At 44.9% G+C, this 17,908-nt stretch overlaps 1 protein-coding gene across 1 annotated transcript in view; it reads left to right on the forward strand.

The window, feature by feature from the left end:
• Positions 1–12,659, forward strand: part of CORIN (corin, serine peptidase) — a 162,755-nt gene extending 150,096 nt beyond the window's left edge. Inside the window, exons 18-20 of the mRNA XM_015412760.1 lie at positions 4,984–5,255; positions 8,591–8,724; positions 12,477–12,659. Of these exons, the coding sequence (XP_015268246.1) occupies positions 4,984–5,255; positions 8,591–8,724; positions 12,477–12,659 (589 nt within the window). The remainder of the gene's footprint in view (positions 1–4,983; positions 5,256–8,590; positions 8,725–12,476) is intronic.
• Positions 12,660–17,908: the final 5,249 nt, after the last annotated feature.

The following is a 17,908-nucleotide window of genomic DNA, read 5'->3' on the forward strand; positions in this document are numbered from 1 at the left end:
CTGCTGGGTGTGGCACACCACTTGGAGCTCTGGTATTCCGCTCCTGTGTGTTCCTGCCCAAAAATAGCCCTGATGATGTCCTATGAGAGTCTTGCAGTTGGTGAAGTGAATGCTGATATGTAGAAGGACAGGAAATTGTATGCAAACATTTGTCCCTCTTGCTCAAGGCAGTGCAAAATAAATACTTTGCAATCCTTTCCCATTGGAAACTCTGTGAGAGAGATATCAACAAGATAAATGATAGTCTAAAAGCTGTAAGAAATGCCTTCAAAGATGTCTGCAATTTTAAATGTAGCAAAGGACAACTGTAAACTTAATCAGTAAAGTTGCAATGAATGATTTCAAGGATGTACACATTTTATTTCAAAAGTGTTACTAAGGATGTCTTGGGTGGGAAGGCCATATGGTATAGCTTGATCTTGTTAGATCTTAGAAGCTAAGCAGGGTGAGTACTTGAATAAGAGACCACCGACTCTGCAGAGAAAAACAATGGCATCCCACCTCTGCTTCTCACTTGCCTTGAAATCCCCTTGCTGTGTTCTCTATAAGTTGTTTGAGACTTGATGGCACTTACATACATGAGCATGTTTTGTCTTAAGTTCCTTGCCAAAGAATAGACCAGCTCAACAAAAGGCACAAGGGATGCCTCCTCAACAATATTTAGCCCCTACAAATATGGAAATACAAACATCTTTTGAATGCAGCCAATTTCTACCTTCAGTAAGATGATCTGCAATATAGGTTGTAGATAATGTGTTACATTCTTTGTTGCTTATCTTCTCCTTGGCTTTAGAATTGTTTCCTAGAGTTTTTTCATCTTCAAACTCAGCTTTCTGGAGAAGAAAAGCTATTAAAGTATGAAGTATATAGGCTTCCCAAGTCCCCCCGGGGGGCGGGGAAACCCCTGCCCCAGAGGCCCGTTCCCCGGCGCTGCCAGATCGGGCCCCGGGGGAACTCCTCCCCGACGTGCGCGTCACCTGGAAGTGATGCGACCACGCCGGGCACGCTGGGGGCAGGGCCACAGCCATCTGAGGGAAAACTCTATCGTTTTCCCTTGCGCGCGGTGGCCCCCGCCCCCGGCGTGCCTGGGGTTGTCACGTCACTTCCGGGTGATGTGCATGCAGCACGCACACCAGCCGGGAGCCCCCCGCTCCCAGCGAAGATTGACTTGGCAACCCTAGAAGTATATTTGGTTGTCTGGTAATTAATAAATCCATACATTTATTCTACATATTCTTCTTCAGCCCCATTAATGAGGCAGGTAGCCAACTATTTTCCCAATTTTTGTGATTCCCCATGACACTTGGAAAGTATGCTGTGTATTCATGCAGTCCTGATACTTCTATTTTGCCTTGATGTACTTGTTCCAGGCTCATTGAGTATTTACCCCAAAATCAGTTTGGGGCTGGAATAACAAAACTGGCAAAATCAAAAGATTTCTGGGGTTGTTCTATACCTTGGTGCTGTTTTATTTACAGGAAGAAAACTGTAAGTGGCTGTACTCTGTGGACATTGTTTACATACATGCAGGTGACAATGTCCTAAGAGGGAAAAGCTGATTCTTCTCTAGGCATTCTATCCAAAGAAGTTCAGAAAGTGGAGATTCATACCCACCAAAGTTAGCAAGGTCTTAAAATTACTGGTGGGTGCTTTCTTGCTTTCAGAAGACTCAGTGTAAAAAAGTGCAGGCCTCTGGAATAGAATGTTGGGGTTTCCCTCCTCTAACATGTGGAGCCTCACAGTTTGCCTTGCCCTCCCACTTAAAAAAAAAATCACATGCTGCCTTAATCATTATGCTGTCATTTAGAGAATGAAAGTTTTCACAGATTGGTTTAAAATGTGGCACTCATAATACAATGACTGGTTTTTTTAAAAAATGTATGATTGATTTTCTATTATTAGATAACATATTCACATTATGACTTCTTATTGCCCCAAGGATATATATTCATCCTTGGAATGCCAGCCTTTGGACATCACATTATTACAGTCAATAATAAATAGGCTTTATGATGTAATGAAACACTTTGGAAGCATTACAAGTACAGTGCTACTTATTGAGGGACAAGTGATTCATTAATGCCTTTATCTCACCATTTTCTGTATCACAAGTTTTACAAAACCAATGGAGATGCAACTATTCTCCTTGAATTTCCCATAATCTTCAAGTTTAAAATAATAAGAAGTTATAGAACCCAAGATAAACAGTTCATTTTCCTGGTCACAAACTGTATCAAATTGATTCCAATCTGGTCACACGCTAAAAACTCACCAAAACTGAGAAGCGTCACTTACCTAACTGTGTTTATCAGAGTACATAGCTCTTCAATAACTGTTTAGCCCATCAATTATGAAATGTAACAAGTGTTGTTCAGTTTACAGAAAAATAATGGCTAGACTTTTTGGCTAGGCCTTTTTCTCATCTATGTGAAAAGGGGTACCTAATTTTTTGCAATGTTTAATTTTTTAAAAAAAATTAAAAGGTCAGTAAAAATCAGCTACAGAATTTTTTCAAAAAAAGAAAGTATGAGAGTCAGGAAGACATAGTGGTGAGAGTGTTGGACCTGAGTTCATGGTCTAATTCAACCCCAAAGCTTACCTGATAGTGTCGGGCATATCTCAATCCAGCCTACCACACAGATATGTTATGAAGATAAAATGAGGTGACTCTGTTTTGACTGATCTGATCTTCTTGGAGGAAAGAAGGAATACAAACAGCATCAATGAATTAATGTCTATTATCTGGTGTTTTACCACCTTGCGTATTATCTGATATATTCTGAATATATAAGCATGTTATTCTACAAGTGCTATCAAATCACAACCAACTTATGGTGATCCCTCGTGGAGTGTTCGAGACAGTTTGGTGTAGTGGTTAAGAGCAGCAGACTCTAATCTGGAGCACTGGGTTCAATTCCCCACTCCTCCACCTGAAGCCAAGTGGGTGACCATGGGTCAGTCACAGGGTGATTTCTCACTAGAGCTGCCTCGCAGCACAGCGCCGTTTGCCCCAACACAAACATGTCAATTTCACACCCCAGGCTGCGGGGCTGCATTTGACTCGGGGCTTCGCCTGATTTCCTCCGCAGTTTCATGATCCTCAAAAACCAGGATCATGAAACTGCAGAGGAAATCGGGCGAAGCCCCAAGTCAAAATGCAGCCCCGGAGCTTCGGGTGTGAAATTGACATGTTTGTGTCGGGGCAAACGGCGCTGTGCTGCGAGGCAGCTCTAGTGAGAAATTGGCCACAGTTCTCTCAGCCCCCCCCCTCAAATAAAAATAAACCCAGGTCACCACAAAAAGAGCTAGAGTTCCAGGCTGTCCGACAATCTTTGGCTCTCCTGGCTATACTACACCCATTGCCATACGATAATTATTAGTTATTATGTTTGAGACAAGCAATGAACAGAGGTGGTTTGCCATTGCCTTCCTCAACACAGCAACCCTGGTCTTCCTGGGTCGTTTCCCATCCAAGTACTAACCACGGCCACCCCTTGATTAGTTTCTGAGCTCTGACAAGTTCAGGCTATTCTGGGCTATCCAGGCTGTAAATATTCTCTATACGTATTATTTTAAAATTAGGGGTGTGTATGCAGGGCTACAGGGCTGCAGTAGCTCAAGTGGTTAAGACGCTGAACTGTAGACTGGAAGGTCGGTAGTTCAGCAGTTCGAGACCCAAGTGCTGCATGACGGAGTGAGCTCTCGTCTCTGGTCCCAGCTCCTGCCAACCTAGCAGTTCGAAAGCAAGAAACGGCAAGTAGATAAATAGGTACCACTTCGGTGGGAAGGTAACAGTGTTCCGTGCGCCTCAGCGTTTAGTCATGCCGGCCACATGACCATGGAAACGTCTTTGAACAGCGCTGGCTCTTCGGCTTGGAAATGGAGATGAGCACCACATCCCTAGAGTTGGATTCAACTGACTTTCAAGCTAGGAAAACCTTTACCTATGCAGGGCTACAGGAAGTAACCATGACAAAAATAATTATTCTATATACATACTGGTTTTGTTATGGTTACATCCAGTGTTCTCTCTAAGCTGAGTTAGTGTGAGCTAGCTCACAGTTTTTTAGCCTCCAACTCACACATTTTTGTCTTAGCTCAGGAAGGATGGCTCCAGAGCCAACTAATTTATGCAGTAGCCAAATCGCTCGCTCACAACTTTAATGCCAGTAGCTCTCAAAGTAGAATTTTTGCTCACAAGACTCCACAGCTTAGAGGGCACATACATCCTGTAGCCTTGTGTTTATGCTCCTAATTTTTAGATTAACCTTGGATGGCTCAGGAAATTTAAAAGTGTGTTTACCTTATCTAAGGAGAATACACCATTCCTTTAGACTCTCAAAATCTTATTGGCAGGGGTTGATCAAAGAACTACTGTATCTGTGGCAAAGTTTCTGTGTTCTGCAAAGAAAATACGGGCTGAGATAATTTCCAATGCATAATCTACTCAAATTCTAACCCTTTAACTATTAGATATATTAGGGCAAGTGATATATTGGGAGTTTTTATGTAGATAGTTAATTTTAAGTTAGTATTTTTATTTGTTTTTACTCTGCTGCTGAGTAAATGACTGTAAATGAAAACAGACTGACTGATTGGCTGACTGACTGAACACTCCTGTAGCTTTGGCAGAGATGTTGTATTGGCATTCAGTTCAAACCTTGACTTGGGAAAGAAAATTTCTTAATAATTATTCACTATCTGTTAGGTATAAAACAAATATAAGCATCACACAGCATAAGAATCCTAATGTACTAGGACTTTAGAAGTTTAATAATTTAAGAAGCATAATCTTAATTCAAAATTTATCACAGCTGCTAAACTACCCAGAGCCAGTTTATTACTATTTTAACTTGGCAGCGAACACCTTTAAACTCAGCTTCTTTTGAAATACTTGAATGCCTGTGAGTTAACAACAGAGACACCAAAGTTGTTCTTCATGCAGAACTAAACTAACTGCAAATCTTATTACTTTTTCACAAGGAGAGAAAACCCTGCTGTCTGGGAAGTGGTTTTTGGCATCAACAACTTGGATCATCCTTCAGTCTTCATGCAGACCCGCATGGTGAAGACGATTATTCTGCACCCCCGGTATAACCGAGCTGTGGTGGACTATGATATCAGCATTGTGGAACTTAATGAAGACATCAACGAGACAAGCTATGTCAGGCCAGTCTGCCTACCCAGCAGGGAGCAGTTAGTTGAGCCAGATACCTATTGCTACATCACTGGCTGGGGACACATGGGCAACAAAAGTAAGATAAATGTTTTCCAGATTCTTTCACAAATCTATTTACCTTCCCCCAGCCTCTGTCAGTTATCTGCCTTTAGAGGAAATCCTCTGTCTCCAGCACTAGCAATGAACCTTTGCTGTGCATTATTAAATATTTGAACATACGAAATTCTCCCCAGCCAATGTTCTCAGCTTGTTTATACTTTCCACTTCATTTCATGTTCAGACATATCATAGGAACCAAGATCCAAGAAGGGACACGGTCTTGGGAGAGAACCACATACACAGCTGGATGTTCCTTTCTTTTTTAGCTCCAATAGTTCCCGCTGCCGAAGGCTGAATCTGTTTTGTAAACTGAACAGCATTTTGGCAATCTTACCAATAGGAACTGATATTGCAGAAAGAAACAAAGTCGTGTCACTTCCACACAATATACCTCTTTTGTTTGGATCCTAACCATATTATATAATTACTTACTTGTCTCTTTAAAAAGTCAATGGCTTCTCACATTTGTATCACATGTAATTCCCATGGAGCAGCAAGTAGTTTAAAGCATGTCTTTTACTGGAAATGACTGTGAAGAAACTCAAAGTTGCTCTGGTGATTACCTTGACTACAAATGATTGTGCTTTTCAACCAAGGATACTGTCAGGTCCCCAGTTAATACACTCTCCACAACACTATTTGTAGTGATGCTTTATTAGAGATATGCTTACACCAGGAACTTGATTTTTGTCAGGACTGAAGAAAGTGCATGAAAACTTCAGGTTATAGGTAAAACCAAGTACGCCCCCACCCCATGCATTCGTCAGCAGTCAGCCCCTAGTGTTACTATGGCAACCCTGAGATATATGGTGCCTTATCTAAGCTAGCAAGGCAGAGAAGTCTCCAAGGTCAAATCTCATGATAACAGACAGAGGGGTACAACTTAGGAAATGGTTATGGCTCCTACCAGCATTCATTCTAATATAGGGCTGCCAAATCCCCCCGGGGGACGGAAAATCCCCCGCCCCAGAGGCCCGTTCCCAGACGCTGGGGAATCGCGCCCCGGGGGGATCCCCACCCCGGCGTGCGTGTCACAGGGCAGTGACGTCATGACGCTGGGCACGCTGGGGGCGGGGCCACGGCCATACAAGGGGAAAATGTATGGTTTTCCCTTGTATGGTCATGGCCCCACCCCCAGCGTGCCCGGCGTCATGACGTCATTGCCCTGTGATGCGAAGCGCTTGCACGCACATGCCGGGATACCCCGGGAGTCCCCCGCCAGCGAGGTAAATCACAGTTGGCAACCCTACTCTAACACATCTTCAAGCTGAATCTAACACATACACTCCCCTCAGGAATTCCCTCCCCCCTTATACATGGCAAGGACAGCAGTGAAGCAAAGCAAAGGGAAGCGAAACTGAAACCTTGACAGATACCAAGTCAAATTATGACTCCCCCACTTGGCATTTAAGTATGGGCCACTTCATAACTGACTGCAGCATTATGGCTGAAATCTATTTCTATATAGTTGAAACGAATAGTAATCATCTACACTGTTCTGCATCTGGTCAGGGCCAGTAGTCAATAGCCAGTTCAAGGAATCTGCTTGCAATCTGAGTGTCCAAGGGAGCTGCACACAATCTGAAAGGTGCTCCTCCATGAGGTGCAAAGATCCAACTCTCATATTATACATACACAGAAAATTGCACCCTAGCATCTTCTGGGACAATGAGAGAGCCAGTTTGGTATAGCGGTTAGGAGCACAGACTCTAACCTGGGAAAACTGGGTTTGATTCCACACTCCTCCACATGCAGCTGCTGGGGTGACCTTGGGTCAGTTACAAGTTATTTCAGAGCTGTTCTCTTATGAGCAGTTCTCAAAAGAACTCTTTCAGCCCCACCTACCTCACAGGGTGTCTGTTGTGGGGAGAGGAAGGGAAGGAGATTGTAAACTGCTCTGAGACTCCTTCGGGTAGTGAAGGGTGGGGTATAAATCCAATCTCTTCATCTTCTTCTTCAGTACAAGGGAACACATCTTTCAGATTCTCGTGTGAGCTAAGAGCTGCATCCCAATATCAATGGCATTAAGGGGGAAAGGGATCCTTGGGTGCACTTATTGGATTGTGGAGTACAGATGCTTTGCATGGCAAAGTGTCTTGAGCCAGCCTTGGACTTGACATTTCTACATGTGATGGCAGCTGTGAGTAGCCCTGTGAAATCAGTTTTGTGGCAGCCATACCTACTACTCTTACATATAAACGATCTGGAGTGATATGGTTTAATAAGGAATGAACAGTCCTTGGTCAGGTGCTATGGTGCTATGTAACGATTAATTTACGTGAGCAGAGGAAGGTATAGATCTGATTTTATGCAAATATGTAACTTTATAGTCTGGAGTATCAGTATGAGAAAATGAATATAGAATATATCAGATTGAGATTACAGAATTAGTTAGCCCCCATACATTCTAAAATTCACCCAGGTGCTAATTTCCAAAGGAAACCTTTTGGGTTTTATGCAGAGGTCATTTCGGGGGGGAACGCAGTCCCCCCCGGGTGAGGTGCAGGGGGGCGGGGCACATGATGAAGCCCCAACACCTGCTTCCGTCTGCCCTGCTTCCAGCCCTCATTCAGCCAGGAGGAGGCAGGAGAAGAGGGAGGGTAAGTTGCTTCCTCCCCGCCTCTCCCCACCCCTGCCTGCCTGGGGCCAGGGAGGGCCTTGGTGGGGCTTCCTCGCACTCCCGCTGGCCTTGCAGGTCCACCGCTGGGCCCCTGATGCTAATAAGTTATGCTAATGAGTTCCCCTAGCTCTTTTTCTACGAAATGACCCCTGGTTTTATGTTATGTTATTTTCAAATGAGAAGTATTTCATGGTCTCCCCCCCCCCCAACAGTAGAAAATTCCTGATGGAGTTGGTAGGAGAAATTACTGGATATTTATACTGTGTCAGCAATATCTCTCTTTTTACAAATACAAATATATAGGCAGAGGAGGTGGTAAGCAAGCATGAACAGCACTGATACCAGAACAATATGATTATCCCAAAAGCAATTCAAGGTTGCCGTTCCCTAGTCTGCTCCCCAAACATTTCCCCCCTCCCTAGCCATATGCAAAACAACCTCTTTGGCACACGTAGTCTCAGGTAGAAGTCTGGTCACCTACTTCACCTTATCACGGAAGTCAGACTTGCACTCCTGATTCTAGGAGCATCAACTGAGCCTCAGTGCTGATCAGTAAGTATCTTCAAGCTGAATTAAAGTCTAGGGAGATGAACAGCACTTCACTTTGTACAACAAAAGAACATGATTATGATGACTGTATTTGTGTGTAGTGTACGCTGTTTGACAGAGATCACATCGTTTCTTCTCTTTAGTGCCTTTCAAACTTCAAGAAGGAGAAGTTCGAATTATTTCCTTGGAACAGTGTCAATCATACTTTGATATGAAGACCATCACCACCAGGATGTTATGTGCAGGTTATGAGTCTGGCACTGTGGACTCCTGCATGGTAAGCCAGTTCTAGAGAAGCAATACTAAGAACACATTTTATTATTTTCACAGATTCCCCCTCCATTTAGAAATGTTGTAGCCAGGGGTCATTTCCTGCAGGAGTGCACCAAGCCCCGCCCCCTGCTCCCAGCAGCCCTCAGTCGGGCCACGAGGAGCAAGAAGCAGCCAGGTAAATTGCAGAGATCCCCCCCCGGCCCGCTTTCAGGTACAAGCTCTCCCTCCTCTGTGAGGGCAGATCTGCACGTCCCCCCCCCAATAGCTAGCAATCCAAAACAGTCCAGTGGAGTCTGAGTGGTGGGTGTTGCCTTCTGACACACTTCTGGTGATGTCAGGGGGGGTGGCATATGCAAATAAGTTATGCTAATATGTTATGCTAATGAGCTCCTGCACCTCTTTTTCTACGAAATGACTCCTGGTTGTAGCCATAGTGTATCACTGTGCTACTTAAATTTGCCCAATGTGGGGTCAGGTAGCTTCTACACAGAAGTTTTGTTCCTGTATGGCATCCAAACTGGAGCAGGATTTTTGGGGGAGGGGAGCCTCCACGTGACGTTGTCCCTGAATTGTTCGCTTTCCAGATTTCCCCTTCCTTTGATATGATCTCTCACACCTAGTTTGATATGGCCTTTTGGGAAGGTCCCAGTCCAAGCACCTGTACATGTTGGTAGGCAGGAAGGTGCCTATTTTGTTCCTGTCTTGTTCACATCGGTACCATTTTCCTTGCCATGTGCACCCCCCCCCCAGCCACCACTCCCCCTCCACCCGATGGCTATTTTATTGGCAAGTCCTACACTGCTACAGTACAAAAACTTTATAAAGAAACAGTGCCACATCCTACTGTCTCCTCTAAAAAGTTCACCCCTTATATCTCCACAATGAAAAGGGCTAGAGACAAAAAAAATGAAAGCTGGGGGTTCAGAGAGCTAGTAGATTGTGGCAATAGATCGCGATAGCATTGTTGCAGTGTAGTGATCCAGCAGTTGCTAGGAAAAACAACAACTGGAAAAAGCCCTCCAGTAGCCCTGGGGTGGTGGTGGCCACAGCGACCTGAGGCAACAAACGTTTGGGGAACAGTGTCACGTGAATGCTCTGTTGGCACTGTGAATGCCTGTGCATTTGCGGTGGCACCAATAGCTGCACAGAGAATCATCATCATGCAGAAGCAGCCTTGGCCTTGAGTAACCAAAAAACAGGAAGATCAGACAGTAAACGTGGCTAGATTAATGTCAACTCAGTATTATGCTGGCCTCTTCTGGTGCCTTAGACATGGGACACCCCTATTGGGGATATGTATTAGATAGTTAATATACCAGAGTTTGCCAGGTCATAGAAGTGTGATATTGCATGCAGTAAATAAATCTCCCAAGAAGTATATTTCAAAAGGTGAAACTTACACTTATTCAGGTAGATTCAGTTCAAATTCAGGGCTATTTTTGGGCAGGAACGCACAGGAACGGAGTTCCGGCTGGCTCCTAAGTTGGCCACGCCCAGCAGGAACTCATTAGCATAATAGGCCACACCCAATAGCAGAAACTCATTAGGATTGGCTGCATTAGGGGTGTGTGGCCTAACATGCAAAGGAGTTCCTGCTACAAAAAAGCCCTGGGTTTTGACAACAAACAAGGTAAACAGAATAAGAAGGGAAAGGTGGGTGTGGCTGGATGACCGCACTTCTGGTAACATGGGGGTGTGGCCTAATGTGCTAATGAGCGGTGCTGTCAGGGTGTGGCCTAATATGCTAATGAGTGTCTGCTGTTGTGTGTGGCCTATTATGCTAATGAGTTCCTGCTGGGCTTTTTCTACAAAAAGAGCCCTGTTCAAATTTATGTTGCAATCGAAAGGAGAGAGAGAGAGAATCTTAATCTAAAGAGTACTATTCCCCATCACAAATGGCTGGCTGATCTGGCAGCACATATGCGGAGGTAAGAACATGGCTTTTAAAGGAGAGAGCTGGGTATGCATCTGGCTCTATGACTAGCCATGTGAAGAGTGGTATAGAACAAAGTGCACAGGGTGAGAGGAAGGATCAGAGAGTAGCTCCCAGGTTAAGAACAAAGAGAGGCACCCTATTAAGGAGATAGCACTTATACACACTTAGAGCGATGTAGCACTCCCCAGTGTCCAGGCATACGGAGTTGCTTACTCCACCCCTCAAATCCCTGTTTAGCTATAAATCTCATTGGCTCATCTTAAGAGGGCCACTTTAACTCAGCCTAACCTACTCATGTCTGTTCAAGGTATGAGCTTACGTGTGCATGCACACTTTTTCAAATACAAATATGTATTTGAAAAAGTGCGCATGCACACGAAAGCTCATACCTTGAATAAACCTTTGTTGGTCTTAAAGCTGCCACTGGACTCTAAATTTGTTCTAGAAGAAGAGAAGAAGAGATTGGATTTATAACCCGCCCTTCACTACACAAGGGAGTCTCAGAGCGTCTTACAAACTCCTTTCCCTTCCCCTCCCCACGACAGACACCCTGTGAGGTAGGTGGGGCTGAGAGAGCTCTTGACAGAAACTGCTCTTTTTCAAGAACAGCTCTTATCAGAACTATGGCTTGCCCAAGGTCATCCAGCCAGGTGCAAGTGGAGGAGTGGGGAATCAAACCTGGTTCTCCCAGATTAGAGTCCGCGCACTTAACCACTACACCAAACTGGTTCTACTGCTTCAGACCAACACGGTTGGCCACCTGGAACTACTCTTGTCTCACAGGGATAATGTTAGGCTAAAGTTCCACACTGAGTTCCCTGGAAGACAGGCGGGATACAAAAACGAATCTTTCAGTTGCTAAGGCACCAAAGTGAAATTTGTTTATCTGCTATCTATGGCAGCTCATGTGGTTCTGTTTTCCTCACAGCCAGTCTGTCAGGTACCTTAGGCTGAGAGGTAGCGATTGGCCCAAGATACCCCAGGGAGCTTTATGACTAGGGAATTCTTGAACACCCACCAGTCTGCTGACATCCTTTTTGCTGGTCACAAACAGCGAGCTCATTTTTCGATTATCCGTATCAGATGGTGTTGGTGATATGTTTGGTTCTGCACTGGGGGTGGGGGAGTTTCATCTATTGTATCAGATGGTGATGGTGATGTACATTTGCGGCCGCACTGCTCCTGAATGAAAATCCAGATATGTGATGGGTCAAGATCAGGGGTCGTTTTGTAGAAAAAGAGCTAGGGGGACTCATTAGCATAACTCATTAGCATATGCCACACCCTCTTACATCACCAAAAGTGTGTCATAAGGCCACACCCCCTGACATCACCAGAAGTGTGTCATAAGGCCACACACCCCGTCCCCAACGGTCCTGGCCGCCAGCCTTGCGGCTCCACTGCCGAGCCCCATGAGGGGCCCGGCGGTGGACCTGCAAGGCCGGCGGGAGTGCAAGGAAGCCCCGCAAAGGCCCTCCCTGGCCCCAGGCAGGCAGGGGTGGGGAGAGGCAGGGAGGAAGCAACTTACCCTCCCTCTTCTCCTGCCTCCTCCTGGCTGAATGAGGGCCGGAAGCGGGGCGGCCGGAAGCAGGGGGAGGGGCTTCGTCATGTGCCCCGCCACCTGTACCTCACCTGGGGGAACTGCGATCCCCCCGAAATGACCTCTGCTGCTTAAGCAATATGGGGAGGTCAGCTCCCTTTCAATGGCAGGTGTCCCCACTCCCTCCATCAACTATTTTCTGTTACGTCCTGAGATCAGCGTCATCTGACCGAGTTGCTCTCTTAATGAGAGTAATTAATTAATCTGCGTGTTATTGTAGGGTGACAGTGGAGGACCCCTGGTGTGTGAACAGCCTGCCGGGCGCTGGACATTGTTTGGGTTAACCTCGTGGGGCTCTGTCTGCTTTTCCAAAGTTTTGGGACCTGGAGTTTATAGCAATGTGTCTCATTTTACTGAATGGATTGAACGGCAAATCTACATCCACACCTTTCTGCTCGGCTGATTCGTCAAGACAGAAATGCTGTGCGGAGTGAAAGGGGGGGGAAGAAGCAAAGCCCAGGAGCACCGAAGCAATGAAGATGTCAAGCTGAAGAAATCTGGTGAATTACAAATTCTAAGGATTGCAGGTGTCTGGCAGTGGAACAGTATAAAAGAATCTGTAAGTCTTCTGTTGGCAAAAGTACTTTTAGGTAGAAGTCAGTTTTTCTGAAACATCCTTTCTGGCATTTTCTTTAGCAGAGTTGTGTTATGTTTCTCACACTCACTCACTTTGACACTTTTACACACACACACACACACACACACGAGAAGAATCAACCAGATTATCATGTCATATGATGCCTTTCAGACACTTAAAATTAGGTGGGTTTTCTATAATGTCAGGAAAGAAAAAGTATATACTGCTGAAGACATTGGCTTGGAACAGATTCCCACTTCGACCCTGGCCATGTTCCTGAGGGTCCATTGACCTTTGGGAGAAACATTTAGGAGGGGGATAAATGACTGCAGCAGGGCCGTGCAGTCATATCTGCATATTACAGCATCCAAGCCACAGGTTTTTTTTACTCTTCCTGAGCTCTTGCAACAAAGCATTTATGCATTTGCAAAGGTGATGGCCACATCGGACCCTTTGGTTAAGCCAAAGCAGTGCCCATCCCAAGGATAGTTACAAGGAAAAAAACCAAGTCAGGAGAGAAAAGGTCAGTCTGATTAGCATGGCAAAAGACTCACCCACTTTAAAGGAAGGGCTATCATAAAGTGGCATAAAGGATTTTTAAATTAAGGATCAACAATGTAATCAAGTATGGGAAAAATATTTTACATAGGACGTCAACAGAAACTAAGGTAAATAACGCTGTTCTACAGGGTACAGACAGATTTCTGATGGTGGGAAGTGCCATCAGGTCACAGCTGACTTATGGCAACCCTGTAGTGTGTTCAGGACAAGAGACATTCTGAGGTGGTTTGCCATTGCCTGCCTTTGAGTCATGACCCTGGTATTCCTTGGAGGTGCCCTATCCAGACACTAACCAGGGCCGACCTGAGATCTGATGAGATCGGGCTACCCTGAGCTATCCAGGTCAGGGGTGGCAGATTTCTAACTCCTACCAAACAATGACTCTTGTGCACCACGTGACAAGAAGCAGACTAAGATGTACAGTTGGAATTCATAAGTTTCAAAAGAAATGCTGTAGTCTAGGAGGTAATGCTGATCCTCTGTTCACTGCCTACATGCCATCTGTGCTAAAACTCAATCTTACAGATTGTCTCAGGTGCTACTCCACAAAACAGGTGATGGCTTCATGATAAAAAGTAGAGACGTCACCCTGCCAACAAATGTCAAAGCAGGTCAAAGCAATGGTATTCCCAGTAGTCATGTATGGCTGCGAGAGTTGGACTATAAGGAAGGCCGAGCGCCGAAGAATAGATTCTTTTGAACTATGGTGCTGGAGAAGACTCTTGAGAGTCCCTTGGACTGCAAGGAGATCAAATCAGTCAGTCCTAAAAGAAATCAACCCCGACTGTTCCCTGGAAGGCCAGATAATGAAACTGAAGCTCAAATGCTTTGGCCACCCAATGAGAAGGGAGCACTCCCTGGAGAAGACCCTGATGCTGGGAAAGATTGAAGGTCAAAGAAGACGGGGACGGCAAAGGATGAGATGGTTAGACAGTGTCATAGATGCAACAAACATGAAATTGAGCCAACTTCAGAGGACGGTGGAAGACAGGAAGGCCTGGCGGGATCTAGTCCATGGGGTCGCGAAGAGTCGGACTCGACTGTGCGACTGAACAACAACAACAAACAGAATTGACTGGAGACTGCCTGTTGGAGCACCATAAAAGGACGCAGGCTACTGATTTTCCTCAGCAGGCTTCAAAGCCAAGCAAAAGATCTGAAGCAAGACATGAACAGAGAAGATCCTGGATCTCTGCGGAAGGGCAGGCCTTCATTTCCCCAAACCAAGCTCACCTGATCTTGCAATGAAACAGTGCTATGTGGCACAGCTGCCTTCTTATACCTGACGTGTTGCACACTGCCTGCTGTTCCTGCCATTTCACCTTGGATTTGATCCCAGAGAACACACGGAGGCTGTGTATAGCTACCACTGCTCAGGAAGTCCTTCCCCCACCCCACAGTTCCTTCAGCCTGTTGTCTTTGCCCAAGAGACTAGAGCCTTACAGGCTCATAAGAAAAGGGCTGCAGCCATACCCATACCTGATAAAATGGCCCCATTGGTTATAGAGATAATCGGTGTGCTCACATTTGTATAATACAGCCTGAACTTTAATCACATGGCTTTCTAAAGCTGATTTGCGGCTGATCAGGTCTGGGTACTCTCCTTTCAATTCATGTGTAGGGTTCTACAGGAAAAGAAACTAGGGCTGCCCGGTCTGGGTTGGAAAATACCAGGAGACTTTGGGGGTGGATCCAGGAGAGGGTGTGGTTTGGGGAGGGGAGGGGCCTCAGGATGGTACAATGCCATAGAGTCCACCCTTCAAAGCAGCCATTTTCTCCAGGGGAACTGGTCTCTGTCGGCTGGAGATCAGTTGTAAAAGCGGGAGATCTTCAGGCCCCACCTGGAGGCTGGCAACCCTAAAAGAGACATTCCGTATCAGAAGCTGCAAGATGCCGATTAGGCCTTGCAGGCAGAAATCTTTCTGTGGCAGGGACTTTATGGAGGATGAGCAGAGGCCCCCCACTTCTGGATACAAGATGTAGGAAAGAAATGGAGCAAGCTCCTCATCTGAAGGGTCTCATCCTCCCAAGCCTCCGCCTCCTCTTCCCAGCTAAGACTGTGAAACCAAGCCCCTTGCCGAGGAAGCCAGTGGCTCTGCTCCTTCTGACTGTGAAGGATTACATTTACTGTCTATTTTAGAGGGGAATATCTAAACAAAGGGTTCTTCAGACTGCAACTTTGAGAGCATCCTTAAGAGAAGTTGTGGGGATCCAAGTCTAAATTTCATCCCTACCAGAGAACATTTGAAACCTGAGATTTCATAATCCTAGTAGTTTCTAATAAAATCAACATTATTCTCCAATTAGCCTGGGACCTGGGTCTCTTTAACGGGTCTCAGCATAGCGGGTTCTCAGTTGCTTTGAGTGTGGAGAACATAAGAGAACATAAGAACATAAGAGATGTCAATGTTGGATCAGGCCAAAGGCCCATCCAGTCCAACACTCTGTATCACACAGTGGCCAGAAATACCAGTGCCACCAGGAGGTCCACCAGTGGGGCCAGAACACTAGAAGCCCTCCCACTGTTGACCCCCCCCAAGCACCAAGAAGATAGAGCATCACTTGCCCCAGAGCCCCTATCTATACCTTGTGGCTAATAGCCACTGATGGACCTCTGCTCCATATGCATGGTCCAAGGACATATGGGTAATGAATACAGTCTCTAAGAACTATACCATAGAGGGACCCTTAAGAAAAATTGTGGTATCCTCTACCCAATAGAACATGACCCAAAGGGGTCTGATGCTGGAGACCATCGCCCAGCTTTTGCATACATGTGACATATAGTCACTCCAAGTAAATCAGAGAGGAATAAATGTGTACTCTCTGTTTTTGCACTAGGGCTGTCATTGTAATCAACATGTTGTGAACAACCTGGTGAGTCAAAAGGACAAACATTGTAGTGCTACTCATTGAAACAAAACTAAAGAAAACTTATGTTGGATACTCTTATTGGCACTTGGTGATAAGCATCCTTCAGGTGGATTCATGCGATGAAATTCCAGGGTTCTGTCACAGCTACCTGGGAAGGTTAGGGTCTCCAGGCAAACAAATATTAAGAAGACTATGGAACGAGCCCCCATTTTTGTCTAAGTGAGCTAGGCCATGCCATTAAAAAAAAGATTTATACAATACATCCATAACAGTAAACTGCCTCACTTGACAAGAAAGTTTTTTTTATTCCAATTAAATGTTAAAACAAAGTGTTTGGTGCTTTGGAAGAAGCCATCTTGGAGGCCGCGAAAAAGGGAATAGTATTCCAAAAACTATTGTTATACAGTTTCCCCCTACGGGCGGACAAGAGTTCAACCCATTTTCTGGAGTAGCACCTGAGAGACTCTTAAGAATTAATCCAGGGTAAATGCCCAGCTGGCCATTTTGTAATCTAAGAACCATGGAAGGCATAGATCGGAAACACTGCACACTGAATGCCCTTCCAAGCTTACTACTACTGCTACTACGATTACTACTACTACACACTCACACAGATAAAAATGTTTATAGCTCAGCTATACCCTGGACTGTAATAAAGTCCAGACTACTGCTAGAGCAGAACTTTTAATTTCTGTTCTTCTCTACTTATGCACCTTATGTAACATGTAACAAACGATGTCCAGTATTGCGCTACTAATTACTATTTATATACGCTCAAAAACTATGTTTAATTCATCACCGTATTTCATTTTCTTCAATGTCAAAAGAATCCCTATGCCTTGATATAGTTGCCTTCCTATTGTGGGACTTGGGGAGAACAAGTCTTCTCCCATGGACTCCAGTACAATAAAATAGATTGCAGTTTGGATACAAGTAGACTGAACCACAAAACCAGTTGACAAAAAGTCCAGTCCATGCTGAAGAAATCCTTCGTGTCATTGTGGATGCGGGTGCACAAAGCAAGACTGATGTAAACCAGGTTGTACATGGCCACCATCTCCATAAAAGAAAAAAAGGGGGCCATGGGAAAGACCATTAGTTCCCCACATGTATGACTTTCACTCTAACTTTTCTCCATGCCACTGTGTATTTCTGCTCGGTTCTCACAATCACATGGAGGAAATTAGCACTGTGAATAGGCCTATAGTAGTGTGTGAGGATTAATGGTCTTATGTCACATCGGTCAGGTGACCAGTCACCAAAAGCACAAAATCACATGCATGCAATGACGTATGAAAATTAATTGGCACACTAGCCAGTTGTGCTTATTGTGGTCAAATCATATGGGCATCAACTGTATTCAAAGTCAAACCCATCTGCATTGATTGAGAAGTAAATCTCCAAAGCAGTTATGTGAATTGTATCCTCAGTTCCTTTGATTTAGGTAGAATTAAGTGGGATCAAACTGGACCTGAAATTAATTGAATGATGGGGAAGAATTGTCAGGGATTTTCTTCCAATTCAGATTAGTGTTTACATTCTACGTTTGCTTAATTTGAGTTTTTACATTTAAATTTGCATCATTTGAATTTTTATCCGATTCCCATTTATGGGTAGTGTCAGATTGTTTTCTTTAAAGA

The sequence above is a fragment of the Gekko japonicus genome, unplaced genomic scaffold (assembly GCF_001447785.1).
Source record: "Gekko japonicus isolate JY-2015 unplaced genomic scaffold, Gekko_japonicus_V1.1 scaffold682, whole genome shotgun sequence".
NCBI lineage: Eukaryota > Metazoa > Chordata > Lepidosauria > Squamata > Gekkonidae > Gekko > Gekko japonicus.